General features: G+C 34.3%; 1 protein-coding gene across 13 annotated transcripts in view; it reads left to right on the forward strand.

Moving 5' to 3' along the window:
* The window catches only part of CSPP1 (centrosome and spindle pole associated protein 1), a 125,091-nt gene that overhangs the window by 3,078 nt on the left and 98,817 nt on the right, over positions 1 to 23,196 (forward strand). For 12 of the 13 annotated variants that reach the window (XR_012484336.1, XR_012484335.1, XM_074278826.1 and 9 more), the window contains exons 2-3: positions 15,155 to 15,263; positions 16,718 to 16,817. Coding sequence is in view for 11 of the 13 variants with exons in the window: in XM_074278826.1 (XP_074134927.1) it covers positions 15,165 to 15,263; positions 16,718 to 16,817 (199 nt within the window). In the remaining 2 variants the exon portion in view is untranslated. Of the gene's footprint in view, positions 1 to 183; positions 259 to 15,154; positions 15,264 to 16,717; positions 16,818 to 23,196 lie in introns of all 13 variants that reach the window. The other variant, XM_074278825.1, reaches the window with a different exon arrangement.

The raw sequence follows: 23,196 nt of genomic DNA on the forward strand, positions 1-23,196 counted from the left end.
AGGTGCAGCAGGAGATGCTGCAGCTTATGGCTACCTCCTGCGGACACCACTGACCCAGGAACCCGCGGATTGAGCCTCCACAGTCCTTCCTCTTGCCTTGGGTGGGCAGCTCCAAGCGGGGGCGGGGGGGGGGGGCAGCGCTCTCGGAGAGGTTCCTCACGGGGATTCATCCCTTGGGTTTAGATCTGGCTCTGCTTTCTTTCTGATGGAAAGCTGCTGTCTTGCCAGGAGAGATGGCCTTGGAGAGGTACCAGACCGGTAAGCATAATTTTGATCTCCTGGAAGCTAAGATACCAGAGAACATTGTAGTTCTCTGCTTGTCCAGAGAATTAGGAAGTTCTAATTGCAATACCAGGGTCTGAAAAGCAAATTATTCCAGAGCAGTGTTCCTTTTTATTTATTTATTTTAAAATAGCAGAACATGTAAATGAAGAAAGCTATACTTAGTGATTTGCATATCATTTGAGATGGCATTGAAAACAAACAACTTACTGATTTCCTTAAGTTTGGAGAAACTCTTTAGCCATTCATGGGGGCTTCATCAATATTTGGAGAGAGCTTCCCAAAGATCCTGATCTTATACAGACTGGTTTTTCTGGAGGAAGGCTTAGCTCTGAAGCAAGTTTTATGGCAATTTCAATGCTAAGAATGAGGAAACCCCATTTTATTAGCCCTGCCTAATTACCAGACTTTAGCTGAAGATGATCTCAAGGGTAATAGTTTTCTCATCTGTAGAATGAAGACTACATAATCTTTAAGATCCCTTTCAACTCCAAAATTTTGTGACTTCAAAGTTATCAATATCATTAAGTGGAAATGTTTGTGAACTTTTATCTTGCTGCTTGCTAACCATTGAAAACTGGGAATAGAAATTCAAAGTGACCTTGACAGTCTGAGTTTTCTCTGAAAAATCTTTGTAGATTATTAGAAATATCCAAAACTGCTTCAAGATATGGCAGGTAGAAGTTTCTGTGATTGAATGTGCTCTGCAGAAGTGCCAGAATGAATATTATATCATATGGAAATAACTGGGGAAAAATAATTCTTTTTTGATTCAAATATCTTCAGTAGCATTTTCTTAAAGTTTACAAGATTCCTTAAAGACTGGCATCTAGTACTCTCCAAAACATGTCTCCCACCTACCTTTTCAGAAAGAGTTCTGAATCTGGAGTGACAGAAATAGAGTTAAAATCCTCGCTCTATGATTTACTACCTTTGTGACTTTGGGAAAGTCATTTAACCCATTTTTCCTGTTCCCTTGTCTGTAAAATTAGTATATTATACTAGATGATCTATAAGTTTACTTCTATCTCTACATTTGTGATCCTATTTCCCTTCTCCAACTCTTGAATCCTAACTAAACTAGGCTATTTACTGATCTGTACTGCTGCTGCTTCCTATCACTTTGCTAAGACTGTCTTCCAAAGCTCCACTGTACTATGTCTTTACTTCTACTGAAAACCTCTTTTTATAAGCTTTTATTTTTTTAAAATATATTTTCAGACTCATCTTTCTCAGAAATCTTTTGCATTTTGTTACAACTATGTCTGGTCCTCCTTTGGAAGTTTTAAATTTACAAAGTTAGGGACTGTTGTTTTTCAACTTTTTAAAAAATCCCATTGCTTAGCAAAATGCCTGGCACATTGTAAGTATGCAATAAGTGTTTGAATTGAGGAGAGTTCTTTGTGATTATGTGAAGATCCTTGTGCTCCAAGGCCTTTAAATAGAGTGGAGCCTTTTGTTCACCTTTCTTTGTGGAGAGTTTTCAGAAATGTGTTCTTAAAACTGTGGAAACATCAAACTGTGTGCTAAAAATATTTTCTGAAGCTTGTTTGAAAAATGCATTAGCCAGTAGCGACCTGTCTTGTGTAACTGGGTAAAATCATAGATTGAGCTCTAGAAGAATCTTTAACATACTTTCATTTCAAAGATGAGGAGACTTTGCCTGAGAGGTTAAAATTGTGTTAGGTTACATTGTAGTCACACAAAGATCTTTTGACTCCAAATTCTTTCCATTATATTTTGCTTTTGCAATTAGTTTTCTTTTCCTTCTTTCTCTCTTTCTTTCTTTCTTTTTTTTTTTTTTTTTTTTTTTTTTTTTTTTTTTTTTGATACTTCAGCACTTGAAAAGTCTGTGATTTTATAATGTATCTTCCAAGATTAATGCAAGTTGAATTGCCTCTGTATTTAGTACCACATCTTCAGGAGTTAATGTGACTGAGAAATTCATTACCATGTGAACCATCTGGATACAGATTCTTTCTTAACCATAGATATAGGGTTCGTGGTTGGATCCATATTAAAAGCCTTTCCAGTGTGATTAGACTTAGAACTTGTGCTCTGCTGGTATAACCTTTGGGAGAATTGTAATGCCTCCAGTGAGAAGTGCTTCACAATGGGGAATCAGAGTCTTTTCTGACACATGATTATTTCGGGAATATAATTTAACATGTAAAATAATTTTATGTTAAAATATACTGCATTTCATTTTAAATAAGAAATGAAAAATCCAAATGATATAAGCAGAGTGTCAGAATCTCAGAAAATTGGTAATTAGAGATATATCACTTATGATTATAACTTGAAGTTAAATACCTTTTCATCAAACCCTTGACATAATTTAAAAAAAAATTTTGTCAGTCTAGCAGATGGCCTCATACAGTTCAAGTAATATAGTATTAAATTAAGTTTAATACTATATTACATTTAATACTAAATTAAATTTAATTCAAATCATTCAAATGACCACTTATAGTTTTTTAAAAATGTGTTTTGATTAGTCCATGTAAATTATATTTTCATGTATATGTTTAATCTGTCTTAACAAAATATAGGGTAGATGTCACTGCCTGTGTTGCTGACAATATTTTGATTTGGGATAAAATAAGACTATCAAGTCTCTTCATATGCTGGGGAATTAAATTGTAGTTACTGACTTGTGTTTGTGAGGCTTTAGTTATAGGCATAGTTTTTGTATGTGTGTATGTGACTATGGAGATGAAATAATAGTTTATATTTATATTATACTTTACAGTTACCAGATGCTTAACATTATGTCATATGATCCTTGTAACACCATGTAGAGTAGATAGTACACATATATTTCTTATTTTTAGGAATGATGAAATTGAGATCCAAAAAAATTCAGTGAACTTGTCCAAAGTCCCACATTTAGTGATTGATAGAGTTGGGATACAAATCTTAGATTTTTTAATTTTGGGCCAAGGATTGATTCTTTCCATTATATCATACTACCTGCTGAGTTGGGGACCTTTGTGAAAGGTAGCTGAGAAAACTTACTGAACTTATTTTCCTTAAAATAATTAAAATAATACTAGAATTACAAAGTAGATTGCCACCTTTTCTCATCATATATTTCCTTATCAAATATGTTAAAACTGGTTTACTTCTACTGCAGTCTTTCTATTTTCCAGTCATCTGTAATTTTGATTATCTGGAGATTGATGTTTTATGATTCAGTTATAGAGCAGAAGATTATTGCTGCTGCAAAGATGGGCTGTTATGTAAGGAAACAATGTGACTTGTTGGAAAATTTAGATGACAGCTTGTATATATAAATTAGCTGGTGTTCTTCCTCTAATCCTATAGTCTGCAGCTTATTTTGATTCTGCACTCCATCAGTAAAATTTTTTGGGGTATGCAACTATAATACATGTATATTTATAAATTATATATGTTTACATGTACTGTTGTGTTATTATATGCATTATCAGACTTATATAAAAAAATTTAAAAGGATGAGATTAAAAAAAAAAAGTATTTTATCCTAGTGTCTGTAAGGAGCCATCGCAATGGAGTACTAGAATGAAATGGCCAGATCTACATTTTATGAAAATCAGTTTTGTAACGTGCTGTTGTTTCCAGAGACTGCCGATCACTCTCTGGTCTAGAGGAGAGACTTCTTCCTCCAGAGAGCCGCTTCAAGTCTGGCCTAGTGCAGAGACTCTCTCTCTGCAGTGCCGCCCTCTTTTATCCTCCCAGAGAATGGGCGTGGGATAACGCAAGGGCTTCTGGGAAAAATTACTTCAAACAATGAACTTGCTCCTCCCCAGGAGTTCACAAGGAAAACTCCCAGTAAAGGCCAGAACTAGAGAATTGTTAAGTACCGACTTAGCACTTAGTCAGAACCTAATATCTCCCCCTTTCTTTTGATTTAGAACATAGGGTGGTCATGACCTTGAAACATAAATCCATCAATATGGGAGGCATTACACATAATTACATAGATTACATAAACACATAGTAACATAGTAACATAATATATGCTAGAAGTATGTAACAAATAACATGATCAAATATTCATAAATTGAGAATTTATAAATGTCCATAAATCTCATCTTGTGTTAGAAAATCCAATGATTCCTGCTGGTTTTAAAGTTCTTTAACAGTCTTCTTATTAGCCATGCTCTTTCAGTGTCAGATGTTTCTTAGATTTTATCCTTTGTTTTGAGGTCTTTCTTTTTTTCTGTCTCTTTCCGTTGGACAAGGCGAATACAACTCGTTGGCACCTATCTGATTCCTTCTCCATCTGAAGAAATACAAGCAAACTCTCTCCCCCAGGCAGTTAACCTATCTGGTCCCTTCCATTCACCACTTTCTGGGTCTCTTCTCACCATCTGGCAATTACGTTGGAGTTGTTTGCATTGGACACAGCCCTGTTGGTTTAAAAGGCCTGTATTCTCCCCAAGTGTAATCCATTTTTGCAATCTGATTGCCTTTTGGCTGACTTATCAGGTAATCCCTTTCTTCCATTTGATTGCTTTTCTGCTGGTTGATCAAATCAGAGTCCTGACCTTCTAAAGGCTCTTTGGGTGTAACATCAGCTGCCATCATGCCCCAAGTCTTTTTTGCCTGGGGCCCTGGACCTGGGCCCCTCATCCCATTTCCCTGAATTAGTCTACACTCTGATGCCCAATGGAGTCCTTTGTTGCATTTTGGTCTTCTTTCACCCTGTCTTCTCATTCTATCTCCATATTTACACTGAGCTCTTAGATGTCCAATTTTTCCACATTGAAAACATTGCCGAGTTTCTCTAGAAGTCCCTTGCCAGGAGGGACCCTGTCTTTCCACATTCATCATAGTCTGGGTGTAAAAAGCATTTATTCCCACTATAGCACAGCGTCTTATGATCTCCTCTAAAGGAGCATCTTTGTCTAATCCCCATATAATTCTTTTGCAAATCTCATTGGCATTTTCCTTAGCCAGATGTCTGGTCATTATTTCTGTAGCTGCATTTTCTCCAATAGTTCTTTTGACAGCAGTTTGCAAACATCCCACAAAATCCGCAAAAGGTTCATTGGGACCTTGCTCTATTTTAGTGAAAGCCTTTCCCCGATCTTTCTGTATAGGGAGGACACCCCAAGCTTTTATTGCAGCCTTAGCAATTTGCTCATATATTGTCATGGTATAATTAATCTGTTCTGAATTCTCTCCATGCCGACCTTTACCAGCTAAGTGCTCAAAAGTGAATTGTGTGTTAACTCCTATTTCCAAATTGCATCTGACTTGGATTTTACATAATTCATGAAACTATGCAAGCCATATCAAATTTAGTTCAGGTTCTAGGCATGTCCTTGCTATGGATTTCCAATCATTCAGGGTTAGGACTTCATAAGACAAACCATCTAGTAACATTTTAACATAAGCTGATGTAGCCCCATAAAGGGTACAACCTTTTTTCAAATCTTTAATTTTATTCAAATCTAAAGGTGCGTATCTTCTCCTTTTTTGACCTACAGAATCAGTCTCTTCAATCACAGGATATGCATGTATAAAATCACTTATATCTTGTTCTTCTCTCTTAGCTTTAACCAATGCTTTTTCTAATCTTGTCATAGGCTTAAGCTGCTTCACAGGCGATTCTGTTTGTGTTTCTGCCTCTTCCCCTCCTCCTTCTTCCTCCACCTCTGAAGGTGGAGTTGATGTGGGCCCATCAATAATCTGCTCTATAGGCGGGGTTGAAGCTTCTTCAAGAGAATCAGAGTCATCACACCCTAATTCCTCATTTAAATCCCTTTGCTCTTGGGCAAGATCTTGATCTTTCCTTTTTTCCTCACACTTCCTCCTCTGTTCATTTTTAAAAGTTTTCTTTCTCTTACAACTTGCTTGATAGTTTAAGGCTAATTGAACTATGTTGTAGATATAAAATACCTCTGCAGAAATTGAACGAGGCCCATTTTTTGTGTGAAATTCTCTCATTTCAAATCCCACTAGCTTCTACATCTATCTTTTCTTCCTCTAAAAACCAAGGAGACGTGCGTCTTAATGCAGCCAAGAGTTTAGCAATCTGTACCCAGGTTACAAGTAAATGCTGCTCATCAATTATCTTAATTATACTCTCTATAGTACCACTCCTGATTGGGAGTGGAGCTGAGGCTGCCACTGGGGCTGGGGCTGAGTCGGCTGAGGTCGAGGGATTGTCTTTAGTTAACATCTGCCCCATTTCAGCTATAAGGGATTGCTGGTTTAGCCCTTAACAAGGTAAGTTCCTTATTTATCTATTAGAACACTCACTTAATCTTTAACAAAGTTTCCTTGTTACTCACAGTTCTGGATCAGAGAGACTGAGATCTGGATAAGAGGGTTTTCCACTGGAATCAGAATCGTGTCTGTCCCTGTTCGGTCGCCAAATTGCACTGGTCCAGTCTAGCTCCTCTGAAGGCCTCAGAATAAGTCCTTAAATGAGAAGGTCTGGGCTAGCTCCTCTGAAGGGCTCAGAATAAGTCCTTGTTAGGATAAGCAAAAGTCCTTGCCCCACGTTGTGGACGCCAATATGTAACATGCTGTTGTCTCCAGAGACTGCCGATCACTCTCTGGTCTAGAGAAGAGACTTCTTTCTCCAGAGAGCCGCCTCAAGTCTGGCCTAGTGCAGAGACTCTCTCTCTGGAGTGCCGCCCTCTTTTATCCTCCCAGAGAATGGGCATGGGATAATGCAAGGGCTTCTGGGAAAAATTACTTCAACCAATGAACTTGCTCTTCCCCAGGAGTTCACAAGGAAAACTCCCAGTAAAGGCCAGAACTAGTAAGAACTTAGTAAGAACTTAATATCTCATTATCTCAGCACTTAGTAAGAACTTAACAGTTTGGCATCTATGTGGAGTATGGATTTAAGAAGAGGAAAATCTTGAGGCCCCGAGGATAATTAAGAGATGAGGTGAGAAGGCATTAAGCACTCAATTAGGTTGATATAGAGAGAAGGGGAAGATTTGAGAGACATTTGGAAAAATGGACAGTTAAGATTTGGCACCTGATTAGATATAGAAGGTGAGAGAGTGAACACTCAAATTTCCACTGGAAAGGTGGTGATAAATATATAAGCCTCTAGAGATATAACATTTCCCCTTATTACCACTTTGGCTGCATCCCGCAAATTTTGGTACATTGTCTCATTGTTGTCATTCTCTTGGGTGAAATTATTGTGTCTATTATTTGCTGTTTCACTCATTCATTCTTTAGGATGAGATTATTTAGTTTCCATTTACTTTTGGGTCTATTTACCCCTAGCTTTTTGTTGAATGTAGTTTTTATTGCATTGTGATCTGAAAAGAATGCACTTACAATTTCTGCCTTTCTGCATTTAATTTTGAGGTCTTTATATTCTTTTTTTTTAAATTAATTTTTATAATTATAACTTTTTTTTTGACAGTACATATGCATAGGTAATTTTTTTTTTTAACAACATTGTCCCTTGTACTCCCTTCTGTTCCGAATTTTTCCCCTCCTCTCTCCCCCCCCCCCCCCCAGATGGCAGGTAATCCCATACATATTAAATATCTTATCCTAGGTACAACATATATGTGCAGAACCGAATTTTGTTGTTGTTGTTGTTGTTGCAAAGGAAGAATTGTATTCGGAAGGTAAAAATAATCTGGGAAGAAAAACAAAAAGAAAAAAAATGCTCAGTTTACACTCATTTCCCAGTATTCCTTTTCTGGATGTAGCTGATTCTGTCCATCATTGATCAATTGGAATTGGATCAGCTCTTCTCTATGTTGAAGATATCCATTTCCATCAGAATACATCCTCATACAGTATCATTGTTGAAGTGCATAATGATCTCCTAGTTCTGCTCGTTTCACTCAGCATCAGTTGATGTAAGTCTCTCCAAGCCTCTCTGTATTCCACCTGTTGGTCATTTCTTACAGAACAATAATATTCCATAACATTCATATACCATAATTTGCCTAACCATTCCCCAGTTGATGGACATCCATTCATTTTCCAGTTTCTAACCACTACAAAAAGGGCTGCCACGAACATTTTGGCACATACAGATCCCTTTCCCTTCTTTAGGATTTCGTTAGGATATAAGCCCACTAGTTGTATGGCTGGGTCAAAGGGTATGCACATTTTGATAACTTCTTGGGCATAATTCCAGATTGCTCTCCAAAATGGTTGGATTCTTTCACAACTCCACCAGTTTTCCCACAGCCCCTCCAACATTCATCTTATTTGTTATTTGTTATTTGTTCCTGTCATCTTAGCCAATCTGACAGGTGTGTAATGATATCTCAGAGTTGTCTTAATTTGCATTTCTCTGATCAATAGTGATTTGGAACACTCATATGAGTGGAAATAGTTTCAATTTCATCATCTGAAAATTGTCTGTTCATATCCTTTGACCGTTGTCTTAATTTGCATTTCTCTGATCAATAGTGATTTGGAACACTCATATGAGTGGAAATAGTTTCAATTTCATCATCTGAAAATTGTCTGTTCATATCCTTTGACCATTTATCAATTGAAGAATGGCTTGATTTCTTATAAATTAAAGTCAATTCTCTGTATATTTTAGAAATGAGGCCTTTATCAGAACCTTTAACTGTAAAAATGTTTTCCCAATTTGTTTCTTCCCTTCTAATCTTGTTTGCATTAGTTTTATTTGTGCAGAAACTTTTTAATTTGGTGTAATCAAAATTTTCTATTTTGTGATCAATAATGGTCTCTAGTTCTCCCTTGGACACAAACTACTTCCTCCTCCACAAGTCCGAGAAGTAAACCATCCCATGTTCCTCCAATTTATTTATACTTTCGTTCTTTATGCCTAAATCTTGGACCCATTTTGATCTTATCTTAGTATGTGGTGTTAAATGTGGGTCCATGCCTAGTTTCTGCCATACTAATTTCCAGTTTTCCCTGCAGTTTTTGTCAAATAATGAATTCTTATCCCAAAAGTTGGGATCTTTGGGTTTGTCAATCACTAGATTGCTATTTTTATTCACTATCTTGCCCTGTGAACCTAACCTATGCCACTGATCAACTAGTCTATTTCTTAGCCAATACGAAATGGTTTTGGTGACTATTGCTTTATAATATAGTTCTAGATCAGGTACAGCTAGACCACCTTCATTTAATTTTTTTTCCATTACTTCCCTTGAAATTCGCAACCTTTTGTTGTTCCATATGAATTCTGTTATTTTTTCTAGGTCATTAAAATAGTTTCTTGGGAGTCTGATTGGTATAGCACTAAATAAATAGATTAGTTTAGGGAGTATTGTCATTAGTTTAGGGAGTATATGCCTATCCAAGAGCACTCAATGTCTTTCTAATTATTTAAATCTGACTTTATTTTTGTGGCAAGTGTTTTGTAATTTTGCTCATATAATTCCTGACTCTCCTTTGGTAGATATATTCCCAAATATTTTATACTATTGACCGTTATTTTGAATGGAATTTCTCATTGTTTCTCTTGCTGTTGGATTGTGTTGGTAATGTATAAAAATGCTGAGGATTTATGTGGATTTATTTTGTATCCTGCAACTTTGCTAAATTTCTGAATTATTTCTAATAGCTTTTTAGCAGTGTCTTTGGGGTTCTCTAATTATACCATCATATCATCTACAAAGAGTGCTAATTTGGTTTCCTCATTTCCTACTCTAATTCCTTGAATCTTTTTCTCGGCTCTTATTGCCTAGGCTAGCGTTTCTAGTACTATATTGAATAGTAATGGTGATAGTGGGCAATCTTGTTTCACTCCTGATCTTATAAGGAAAGGTTCCAGTTTATCGCCATTACATATGATGTTTACTGACGGTTTTAAATATATGTTCCTGACTATTCTAAGTAATAGTCCATTTATTCCTATACTCTCAAGCGTTTTTAGTAGGAATGGATGTTGGATTTTATCAAATGCTTTTTCTGCATCTATTGAGATGATCATATGGTTTTTATTAATTTGATTATTAATATGGTCAATTATACTAATAGTTTTCCTAATATTAAACCAGCTCTGCATTCCTGGTATAAATCCTACTTGATCATAATGTATTATCCTGGGGATGATTTTCTGAAGTCTTTTTGCTAATATCTTAAGATTTTAGCATAAATATTCATTAAGGAGATTAGTCTATAGTTTTCTTTCTCAGTTTTCAAACTACCTGGTTTAGGTATCAGTACCATGTCTGTGTCATAGAAGGAATTTGGTAGGACTCCTTCAATCCCTATTTTTTCAAATAGTTTATATAGCATTGGAGTTAATTGTTTTTTAAATATTTGGTAGAATTCACATGTAAATCCATCTGGTCCTGGGGTTTTTCTTAGGAAGTTGGTTAATAGCTTGTTCTATTTCTTCTTCTGAGATGGGACTATTTAGACTACTTCTTCCTCTGTTAATCTGGGCAAGCTATATTTTTGAAGGTATAATTCCATTTCATTTATCGAATTTATTGGCATAAAGTTGAGCAAAGTAGCTCCTAACTATTATTCCAATTTCCTCTTCATTAGTGGTGAGTTCTCCCTTTTCATTTTCAAGACTAACAATTTGCTTTTTCTCTTTCCTTTTTTAAAATCAGATTTACTAAGCGTTTGTCTATTTTGTTGGTTTTTTCATAGAACCAACTCTTAGTTTTATTAATTAGTTCAATAGTTTTTTAACTTTCAATTTTATTAATCTCACTTTTTATTTTTAGAATTTCAAGTTTCGTGTTTGGGGAGTTTTAATTTGTTCCTTTTCTAGCAATTTTAGTTGTAAGCCCAATTCGTTGTCCCACTCTTTCTCTATTTTATGCAAGTTGGCCTGTAGAGATATAAAACTTCCTCTTATTACTGCTTTGGCTGTATCCCACACATTTTGGTATGATGTCTCATTATTGTCATTTTCTTGGGTAAAGTTATTAATTATGTCTATGATTTGCTGTTTTACCCAATCATTCTTTAGTATAAGATTAGTTTCCAATTATTTTTTGGTCTATTTTCCCCTGGCTTTTTATTAAATGTAATTTTAATTGCATTGTGGTCTGAAAAGGATGCATTTACTATTTCTGCCTTACTGCATTTGATTTTGAGGTTTTTATGCCCTAGTATATGATCAATTTTTGTATAGGTTACCCCATTCACATTTATTGTTAGAATGACTAATTCTATATTGCTTGCCATCCTGTTAACCCCTGCCTATGCTTTTCTCCTTTCCTTCCCTCTTACCCCCCTACCCAGTATTAAACTTGTGAACACCACTTGCTTTTCACAGCCCTTTATATTCTAATATATGGTCAATTTTTGTATAGGTTCCATAAACTGCTGAAAAGAAAGTATACTCCTTTCTGTCTCCATTCATTTTTCTCCAAAGATCTATCATACCTAACTTTTCTAATATTCTACTTACCTCTTTAACTTCTTTCTTATTTGTTTTGTAGTTTGATTTATTTAATTCTGAGAGTGCAAGGTTGAGATCTCCCACTATTATAGTTTTGCTGTCTATTTCTTCTTGGAACTCTCTTAACTTCTCCTTTAGGAATTTAGATGCTATGCCACGTGGTGCATATATTTTTAGTATTGATATTGCTTCATTGTCTATATTCTTTAGCAAGATAGAGTTTCCTTCCTTATCTCTTTTAATTAGATCAAGTTTTGCTTTTGTTTGATCTAAGATAAGAATGGCTACCCCTGCTTTTTTGACTTTACCTGAAGCATAATAGATTCTGCTCCAGCCTTTTACCTTTATTCTGTATGTATCTCCTTGCTTGTGTTTCCTGTAAACAGCATATTGTAGGGTTCTGACTTTTGATCTTTTGCTATCCGCCTCCGCTTTATTGGAGAGTTCATCCCATTCACATTTATGGTTAAAATTTCTAATTCTGTATTTCTTGCCATTTTATAATCCCCAGATTATGCTTTTTTTTCTTGCCCCTCTCCCCTTTCCACCTTTTCCAATATTAAACTTATGGGCACACTTGTGTCATGCAGCTCTCCCTCTTTAGGATCCCTCTCACCCTCTTTGAATCCCTTCCCCTTTCTTCTACCCTTCTCTTATTACTCTTTTCCTTTTTCCTTTTCCTCTCCCACTTTTTAATGAGGTGAGAGAAGTTTCTCTGTAAAACAACTATGTCAGTTATTTCCTCTTTGAGCCAACTCTGATGAGAGTAAGATTCACACAATGTTCCTTCCCCTCTCTAAATTCTCTCAGATATGATAAATTTTTTTTGCCTCTTTGTGGGATGTAGTTTCCCTCCTTTTATTTCCCCTTTTCCCTTTTTCTAACACTATCCCCTTTCCATTTCTACATCCTTTTTTTGTTTTATAGCAGGAAAATCAAATTTTATATGGACTCTTTATGTATGACATACCAGAAATACAGTTCTTAAGAGTTCTTTTTATCTTTATGCTTCTCTTGAGTCCTATATTTGTAGGTCAACTTTTTTGTTTAGCTCTGATTTTTTCATTAGGAATAAATGGAATCCACCTGTTTCCTTGAATGTCCATCTTCTTCCCTGGAAGAAAATGCTCAGTTTAGCTGGGTAGTGTATTCTTGGCTGCATTCCAACTTCTTTTGCCTTTCAGAATATCAGATTCCAGGTCCTTCGATCCTTTAATGTCGAAGCAGCTAGATCCTGATGATCCTTATTGTGGTTCCTCGGCATTTGAATTTTTTTTTTTCCTGGCTGCTTGTAATATTTTTTTCCTTACTCTGACAGGTCTGAAATTTCGCCACAGAATTCCTTGGAGTTTTTATTTTGGGGTCTCTTTCAGAAGGTGTTTGATGAATTCTTTCAATGCCTATTTTATCTTCTGATTCTATTATATCTGGGCAGTTCTCTTTGATGATTTCCTATAAAATAGTGTCTAGGCTCTTTTTTTATCATCATAATTTTCAGAAAGTCCAATAATCCTCAGATTATTTCTTCTAGATCTATTTTCCAGGTCTGTTGTTTTTCCAAGTAGATATTTAACATTTTTTTCTATTTTTTCATTTTTTTGGTTTTGCTTGACTGATTCTTGATGTCTTAATGAATCATTTATTTCTATTTGTTCACTTCTGATTTTTAATGAGTTTTTTCTTCATTAGCTTTTTTTGTTTGTTTTTTAACTACTTTTTGTATGTGTCCAATTGAGTTTTTAAATGAGTTGTTTTGCTCTATGGAATTTTTTTTTCTATTTCACTAAATTTTTTTTTTTTTTTTTACTGAGTCATTTTCTTTTTCCATTTCACAAATCCTACTTTCCTGGAAGTTCTTTGTCTTTTCCAATTTACATTCCAGGAAGCTGTTTTCTTTTTCCACTTTATCAAAATTTTCCATACTCTCTTGCAGAGCTTCTATTTCCTTTCCCCGTTTTTCTTCTAGCTCTCTTTTAAGATTTTTTATAATTTCTTCTAGGAGAGCCTTGTGTGATGGGGACCAGGCTACATCCCCCTTTGAATTGGGGTTTTGTCTGGAGACTGTCTGCTATTAGTCTCCTCAGGGTTGAAAACCTGCTCTCTTTTTGTATAGAAGCTATTGATGGTTAGTGTATTCTTGGCTTTTTGGGCCATTTAAAAAAACCCCAAAACTTTTAGAGTCTGCCTTCAGGGCAAGGAAGTTACCAGCTTCCTCTACAGAAGTGATATATGGACAGTAGTTGTCCTGCAAACAGGCTGCAAAGAGCCGCAGGTAGCTGAGCTGTGGAAGTGCCACTGTTCTAGGCAGAGCCCAGCAGCGGAAGTTTCACTGCCCTAGGAAAACCCTGCCCAACGGAAGTGCCTGTGTCCCAGGCAGAGCCTGCCCTGTGCAGAAGTGTGACTGCCCCAGCAGAGCCCTGCAACTACCACTACAGCTGCGTGTAGTTGCACTGTGGTCTGTGCTGAGTCACTCCTGGTACTGGGTGGGTGTAGCCAGATCCTGTTAAATTCTAGTGGTTTTTGGAGTACATTCTACCTTTGGCTTTTTTGTTAACTTCTCTGCTGATCTATTGCTTTGCAACCAAAGCAGAGCAGCCAACCTGTGGGTAGAATCCTCCATGCAAATTCTCCACCCACAGAGACCGCTCCTGCCCCTGATCTGCTCAGTGTGCTAGCTTCTGTGTTCTGCCTCCCTGCCTGTGCTGGCCTCCTCCCACCCCATCAGGACAAATCTTTTCTGGTAATCTTCTATATTATCTTCCTCTGGTAATTTGTTGTACTCCCAATATTTGTGGATTCTATCAGTCAAGCACTATTTCAGAGGCTGAATTTGGTAATCAGTAATGAGGGTAGAAGGGGAGCTTAGAGTGAAGCATGTGTCCTCTCTGCCATCCAGTGGTGATATCTTTGGCAAAAGTAGATAGTTCAGAAGAGTTGTGTATTTTGTCCTGAAAAACAGAACCTGCTCCTCCAAGGGGTCCTTGTTTAAATCACAATGTAATCTGGGGCTTGTAGTTGTGGTATGTATCTTAGTGTCCTTTGCCCCAGAATTTTGTTAATCTATTGGGTCAGTCTTCTGGTAAGAATAAAGGTCATAACTGACACCTATAATATTTGAATGTTTTCAAATTGTTTTGTGTATAGTATCTCAATCAATCCAACTTTTACTTTGAAGGACTGGGGTTTCTACAGCTATTGAAGTTTCTATTACATCATTCTTAAGGGCTACACCACTTCATTTGAGGGCAGGGATTGTTCTGTTTTTATCTTTGTGTCTTCAGCCCCAGGATCTTGTTAATCAATTGGGTCAATCTTTTGATAAGAATAAGTCATAATTGACATTTATAATATTTGAACGTTTTCAAATTGTTTTGTGTATAGTATCTCAATCAATCTAACTTTTTGTTTGAAGTTTTCATGTGAATAAGCAAGCTAAATTGAATGCCAAATGAGGAGTTCTTATGGGTATATAAATATATAAGTAATAAGGATATGCATATTGATATAACATTTATTTAATATTATATTATTATTTATTTTTAGAATCTGAAGAATGGCAGATAATTTAGACCAGTTTATTGAAGATCGAAAGGCTAGACTGACAAAAGACAAAGCAGAGTTGGAAAAAGATCCTCCTTATATGGATATAAAGGTAATATGACAGTGTCTAGCTCTAATTTATGTTAAGTTCTGGAGTTTTATTGGTCAGTTTCTGTTATATTACAAGTTAAAAGTAGTTCTGTTAGAATGGTAAACATCTTTAAAACTAAAACAGGAAATTTTAAGTGAAAACTCAGTTGTAAGTGAATATAAATGTAAAATGTAAAGTGAAAAGTTGATAAACTGAAATAATCCCAAATGTACTATTAAAGAAGAAAATTAAAGTTGTTGTGAAATTTAAGTGGTACTATATTACAATTTACATTTCTTCCAGTTATAAAACATTATAGGAAGTAGAAGCAACATTTGTGCTAAATTGTGATATTGTTAGAGATACAATAAGATTGATTTGAAAATATAAGGTTTACAAAATCAATCTTATTTAGCAGAATTAACTTTACATATTAAAATTATTATTTAAAAGTATTTTACTGCAAAGTTGTTTAAATTGAGGAGTTCTGCTTAATCTTAAACCATCGGAATTAATAAATTTACTAACTGCTAGCTTAGTAAGATAAGCTTAGTTTAACTTATCTTTTAAACTGTTTTGAATCTCAGTTTTTCTGACTTCTTTCTATTTGCTAAAATTATATTTCATAAAAATGATAAAGTTGTGTCTATTGGCTACAAATAATTTTCAAGTACCAAAAATTTGTAAAAATTAAAAATTTTTAAATTTGCATTTTAGGAATTATTTTTCCTCTGTTAATATCTTAAAAACAATTTGTAGGATTGGCAATAATAAATCTTTTAGAAGATTTTTAAAAATTATTAATGACTTCTCATATTTAAAATTATATTACCATACTATTTCACAGTACAAAAGTAACCTCTTTTCTAATATCTGTGGATTGCAAAGTGACATTTTTGTGATGGAACAATTAGGTACTTCAGTGAGCAGGGTGCTGGGCCTGGAATCAGGAAGACTCATCTTCCTGAGTTCAAATTTGGCCTCAGATACTTAGTAGCTGTTTGACTGTAGGCAAGTCATTTAATCCTGTTTGCATTAGTTTTCTCATCTGTAAAATGATGTGGAAGAGGAAATGACAAATTACCCTATTATCTTTGACAAAAAAACCCCAAATGGAGTCATGAAGGGTTGATTATGACTGAAAAAAAGATTTGTGTAACAAAAAGCAGGCAATTTGTAAATGTACTAGAGAAATAATTTGATGCATAGGATATTCGAATCTATGGAATTGTAAGGTATTTTATAATAAAGTTTTGTAGTACTTAAGCACAGATAATTAAAATATATAATATTCTCAATGTTTTGGAAAAGTTATAATATTATTACCATTTATTACAATATTGAAACATTTTGGTAGTAATTGCTTCCTAAATTGCCAAATGTAAAAAGATATAAAACACATTAAAAATGTATTAAATGCTTGGTGTTTTTTCCCTTCTTAAATGGATTGTCTTCTTTTTTTGTTGTTGTTCCAGAGCAATGCTGGAGAAAAGCTTTCAGACAATAGCAAAATACTAATCTCCATGGCCAAAGAAAACATACCGCCAAATCGTCAAGAGAACAGAGATTCTTTAGGTATTTTGTTTAAGTGCACTAATATTTAAGAAATTGTTAGTACCAAGTTTAGCTGATGCAAGAAGTTTGCTTTTTTTTTTTTTTTTTAGATGTTTCATTTTCTTTCCCTTCTAGTATCCTGATAATGTACTCACTCTCTCTATATAAAATAATATCATTACTAATCATTTGGTAACAATATGATACTAGCTTTGTTTTAATTTACTAAAAACTAGCTACTGTTATCTATAATACAACCACATATTGCATTATAAATAGAACAGATTTTTTTAATTTAAAAATTGAGTAAATACAGTAAGACCTACTTTTTCATTTAAAAATCAAAGAAATGGAGCTAGTTAGTGTAGTGAATAGAGCACCAGTTCTAAAGTCAGGAGGATCTGAGTTCATATCTGGCTTATGATATGAAGACATATCCTCTTATTATTATAATAACTTATACTTCCTGGCTGTGTGACTCTGGGCAAGTCACTTAACCCCAAATGCTTCAGCAAAAAAAAAAAAAAAAAAAAAAAAATCAAGTAATTATACTTTAAGGTGATGGAAAGACCATATTAGCAACTGGAAACCATATGAAAAGTGTGTACAAAAAATTTTCCTTCTTTTATAATGAAGTTAATATAATTATATGAATAATATGATTTTAATCATGCTTGTATCATCCTTTTATTTGTGTTAGGTAATGCAATAGATAAAAAAGTGGAGACAGAGAGCCAGGCCTGGAATCAAGAAGATTATAATTTAAATGTGCTCTTAGACACTTACTAGCTATGTGACTTTGGACAAGTCACTTAATCTCTTTTTGCTTCAGTTTCCTCAATTTTAAAATGGGGAAAATATTTGTAGCCCTCCCCTCTCTCGGTTGTCGTGATGATCAAATGTGATATTTGTAAAGCACTTAGCAAAGTACTTGGCACATAGTAAGCACTATATAAATATTAGCTATCTTTGTTATTACCATCATTAATATTATTTTAAATGATTAATGGGAAGTAGTTAACATTTATATGATACTTAAAGGTTTGTAAAGGACTCTGCATGCTTGGTCTAATTTATTGAATTAATTATTGAACAGCTGAGATAGTGCTACTTTTTAACTTAACACAACATGCTTTAATATGTATATATAAATGTGAGTTTGTGACCATAACTTATTTTTAAATAATACTTTAAATTATTCTGTAAGAGGTTCTCTTAAGTATAAAGTGGTGGTAATTATTATTACTTCATTATCATGAAATAGAGTTATAGCAATGATGCCAAGATTTAGTGTCCAATTGAGTCAGAGTTCATGGCTGAAGACTATACATCTTTAACCCATGTCTGCTTTCTGAGGCTTAGCATACCATAAGAAGAAATGGGCAAGAGAAATGAATGGTTAGTTACCTTTTTCATTTCTGTTGGCATTATAACTGATAATTCATTCTGCTGCTGATGACATGTTCATGTGTAGATAGCATTATTTATTTTGCAATCTTTAAAAAAAAGTTTTAGAAATAACTTTAAAATATATTTACCAGAATAGGAACAAAAAACAACATGAAAAGAACAATTATGCACAAATATATATAATATGTAATTATCACAAAGTATGAATCCCAAAGTAGTCCATATAAAGGAAAAAACTTCATTAAATGAAGGTATTTATTCTGCAGCTGTTCTTTTTTCTTTTTTTAAATTAAAGCTTTTTATTTTCAAAACATATGCATGGATAATTTTTCAACATTGATTCTTGCAAACCCTTGTGTTCCAATTTTTCCTCTCCTTTCCTCTACCCCCTCCCCTAGAAGGCAAGTAATCCAGTACATGTTAAAAATGATAAAAATATATGTTACATCCAGTATATGCATACATATTTATATAATTATCTTTCTGCACAAGAAAAATCAGATCAAAAAGAAAAAAATGAGAAAGAAAATAAAATGTGAGCAAACGACAAAAAGAGTGAAAGTGCTATGTTGTCATCCACACTTAGTTCCCACATTCTTCTGAGTGTAGATGACTCTCATCATCACAAGATCATTGGAGCTGGCTGGATCATTTCATTGTTGAAGAGAGCCACGTCCATCAGAATTGATTGTTGTATATAGTCTTGTTGCCGTGTATGATGAAATCCTGGCTCTGCTCATTTCACTTAGCCTCAGTTCATGTATGTCTCTCCAAATCTCTCTGAAATATCCTTCTGATCATTTCTTACAGAATAATAATATTCCATAACATTCATATGCCTAAGTTATTCAGCCACTCTCCAACTGATGGGCATCTATTCAGTTTCCAGTTTCTTGCCACTACAAAAAAGACAGCCTCAAACATTTTTACACATGTGGGTCCCTTTCCCTCTTTTAAAATCTCTTTGGGATACAAGTCCAATAGAAACACTGCTGGGTCAAAGGGTATGCACAGTTTGATAGCCCTTTGGGCAAAGTTTCAAATTGCTCTCCAGAATGGTTGGATCATTTTACAACTAACAACAATGTATTAGTGTCCCAGTTTTCCCACATTTCCTCTAACATTTGTCATTTTCTTTTCCTGTCATTTTAGCCAATCTGTCAAACAATAGATTAGTCATTGACTAGTTTGTCCCTTAAACTTAACCTATTCCACTGATCAGCTACTTTGTTTCTTATCTAGTACCAAATGGTTTTTATGACCGTATGTAGCTATTTTTTTTTTAAATAGCTTTTTATATACAAAACATATACATGGGTAATTTTTCAACATTGACCCTTGCAAAAACTTCTGTTCCAGCTTTTCCTCTTCTTCCCTTCATCCCCTTCCCTAGATGGCAGGTAGTCCCATACATGTTAAATATGTTAAAGTATATGTTAAATACAATATATGCATACATATTTATATAGTTATCTTATTGCACAGGAAAGATCGGATTTAAAAAGATGGTAAAAATAACCTGAACAGAAAAAAACGAAAAATGCAAGCAAACAGTAACAGAAAGAATGGAAATGTTATGTTGTGGTTCATACTCATTTCCCAGTGTTCTTTAGCTAGTTCTGTTCATTACAGATCACTTGGAACTGATTTGGTTCATCTCATTGTTGAAGAGAGCCAGTTCCATCAAAATTGATCATGTAGTATTGTTGTTGAAGTGTAATCTCCTGATTCTGCTCATTTCACTTAGCATCAGTTCATGTTAAGTCTCTCCAAGCTTCTCTGTATTCATCCTACTGGTCATTTCTTATAGAACAATAATATTCCATAACATTCATATACTACAATTTATTCAGCCATTCTCCAATTGGTGGGCATCCCTTCAATTTCCAGTTTCTAACCCGTATGTAATTATTCTAAAATAGAAATGTGACAAACATAGATTTGCTAATGATAATTCTAGCTATCTACTCCCAGTCATTTATTATTTTTATAGTTAATTTTTTGATACTTTGAAACTTTAGAAAAAAAATCTGAAACTGAACTTTATTACCAAAAAAAGAGTATTTTCATGTAGATAGCAGAATACAAAAAGGATTCAATATGAAACTGAAATGAAGTCTGATGAAGACCTCATTTCAAAATATATAGAGAGCTGAGTCAAATTTATAAAAATTAAGAACCATCCCCCCAATTGATAAGTATTCAAAGGATATGAACAAGAAATTTTCAGATGAAGTAATCAAAGTATCTTTATTCATATGCTCCAAACCATTTTGATGAGAGAAATGCAAATTAGAACAACTTTGAGGTACCACCCTATACCTATCAGATTGGGTAATATGACAGAAAAGGAAAACATCAGCTATTAGAGGGAACATGTGAAAGGGGAGATGCTAATGCACCGTTGGTAGAATTGTGAAGTGATCCATTCTGTAGAGCAATTTGGAACTATGTCCAAAGATCTTTAAAGTCATGCATACCCTTTGACCTAGCAATACTACTACTAAGTCTATATCCCAAAGAGATAAAAAACAGAGGAAAACGACCTATATGTATAAAAATGTTTATGGCAGCTCTTTTTGTAGTGGGAAAGATTTGGAAACTGAGGGGATGCCCATGATTTGGAGGATGGCCCAACAAGTTGTGGTATAGGATTATGATGGGATACTATTATGCTATGACAAATGTTGAGCAAGATCTCTCAGAAAAACTTGGAAAGACTTAAATGAACCGATACAAAGTGAAGTGAGTAAAACCAGAACGTTATTTGTTTTGTTTTACTTGTAGCTATTTCTTCCCTATTATTTTCCCCTCTTTACTTCCTCTCCTGCTCTCTATGCATTTCTTTATTGAATTGGAAGGGGGTATTTGTGTGTGGTGTATATTTGAATATATTCAATCTTTTTTTTGTCCATGTCACTTCTTTTGTCCATGTCAATTTCTTTTGATGCATGCTCTCCCCAATCCCTTTCTCTCTGATTGTATACTCTTCTCATATACTCCAGTTAGAAGGAATGGAAGAATAGGTGTTTCTTTCTATGGTAGTATATTCCTCTTTTTAACTTCCTTCTCTTTCTTCCTCAGAACAGAATCAATCCACACCCAGATCTTCTGATTTCTTTTCTTTAATCCCCTCAATTCCCTTTGAAGGAGCATATTTGCACTATATCACCATATAGTTTCTTCCATTTGCTCAAGTAAATTTAGTTTTCTGTGTTTCTCTCAACTCTTGTGTTTATTTCAAAGTCCGTAGTTCTAGGGGTTTTTTTTTTTTTTTTTTAATTATTAGAAATGCTTGGAGGATCTGTATTCTGTTAAAAGTTCCATTATTTTGTCCTGTAAGATTATATTTTTCTTTGCAGAGGTATTTTTTTAAAATATTTTTTTCTATCTTTTGACTTTTGGAATATTATATTCAAGATTTTTCTCTGTAGCATTAGCTTCCAGGTTTCTCCAGGACTACTTTTTTTTTTGACTGCTTATGGTTTTGTGTTTTTTGATTCTTGATTATGGGTATGATTTTCCTAGGACTTTTTGGAAGATTTTTTTTCAAGAGATTGAGAATTCTTTACTTTGGCCTCATTCTAAAAAAAAAATTTGGTCAATTTTAATTTGTGATTTCATGAAATATAATGACTGTGCTTAAAAAGATCCATAGTTGGATTAGAGTCTGTGGTTACAGATAGTACATTTCTTATCCATGTTTACTTTATGTGAATATATCATTCATTGTAAAGGGGAATTGGCTTTTAGGTATTTAAATAATTTTTAGGTTGTTCCTCCTTTTACCTTTTTTTGTCAAGGTCATTTTTTTTTTTTTTTTTTTTTTGGTATCAGAATCTTGCATTTTCTTCTATTCCTCAATATTTTAATTTTGATTTTGTTCCATATTTTTGTTTTCTTATGAAGTGGTTGTTCCTGTTTGGTCTAATCTGGTTTTAGGAAGTCTATTACTATAGTAAAATTAGCCACATGTTTTAAGCTACTTATGCTGCTTCTAATACTTCCTTTAGAACTTTTAATGCCTTTAAAAAAAATCTTTTCATGTAGGTATTTTTGTAGACCTTGTAGAAAGTTTTTTTTCACTTGAAATCATTGCTTATGGTTGTTGTATAGAGTTATTTTCTTCTTTTGGAGTATCTTTAGATTTACAAAAGTTAGTGATTGTAGTTGAGCTTCTTTGGTTTACTTGTCTCTCTTGCTTTGGTTCCTGAATTAGGTAGTGTGGTTGGTCCTGTTTGATCTCACTCTGAGTTCCCTGGATTTTTGAGCTGATTTCTAACTACCTCTATCTTTGAGGTTCGAGTGATGCATCCTCAGGGCTCTCTCAGGTGTCCCAGAACAGAGTGCTGAGGACCTTGGAGCCACTGGACTCCTGACTGTTGTTTTCAGATGAGCATTGCTTGCTTCTCTGGAAGATGCTATAGTTTTCCCCTAGCTCTCAACCCTTGGACCTTCTGAACACATTGAGGCTTTCTGGAGACCAGATATTAGCAGCTGTTTATAGATTTTGATATTTTATTTCTTACTCCAAAGAATTTGTACAAGCCTCTTTGAGACTTCATTTTTTTTTTTTTTTATATCTTACTATCAAAATCTTCTTATCTTCATTCAAAACTCGGTTCACATGCAACTTTTCTGTCAATCTTTCCCTGATCATCTTCTTGGTTGTTAAATATTTCTTTTTCCTCAGTCCTGTCCTTTTAGTAGAATGTAAACACTCCTTGAGGATAGCAGGTGTTCTTTGTTTTTGTCTTTGTATCTCTACTGTCTCCTTAGCATAGTGCCTTGTTCATACTAGGCATTTTATAATGTGGGTCTCTTATATTTTTTTAGATCATTAAGCAAATTTATCTTGCCATGGTTATTGTGTTTAGCTTGAAGTGCTAAAGCAGATGAAAAAATTAAGCTTTTTTTTTTTTTGACATTATTTTAAACATTTCTCTATTGAGGCAACTCAGTAGAGTTTCCTCAAAAATAATGTTTTAAA

The sequence above is a fragment of the Sminthopsis crassicaudata genome, chromosome 1 (genome assembly GCF_048593235.1).
Source record: "Sminthopsis crassicaudata isolate SCR6 chromosome 1, ASM4859323v1, whole genome shotgun sequence".
In the NCBI taxonomy this organism is placed as follows: Eukaryota; Metazoa; Chordata; class Mammalia; order Dasyuromorphia; family Dasyuridae; genus Sminthopsis; species Sminthopsis crassicaudata.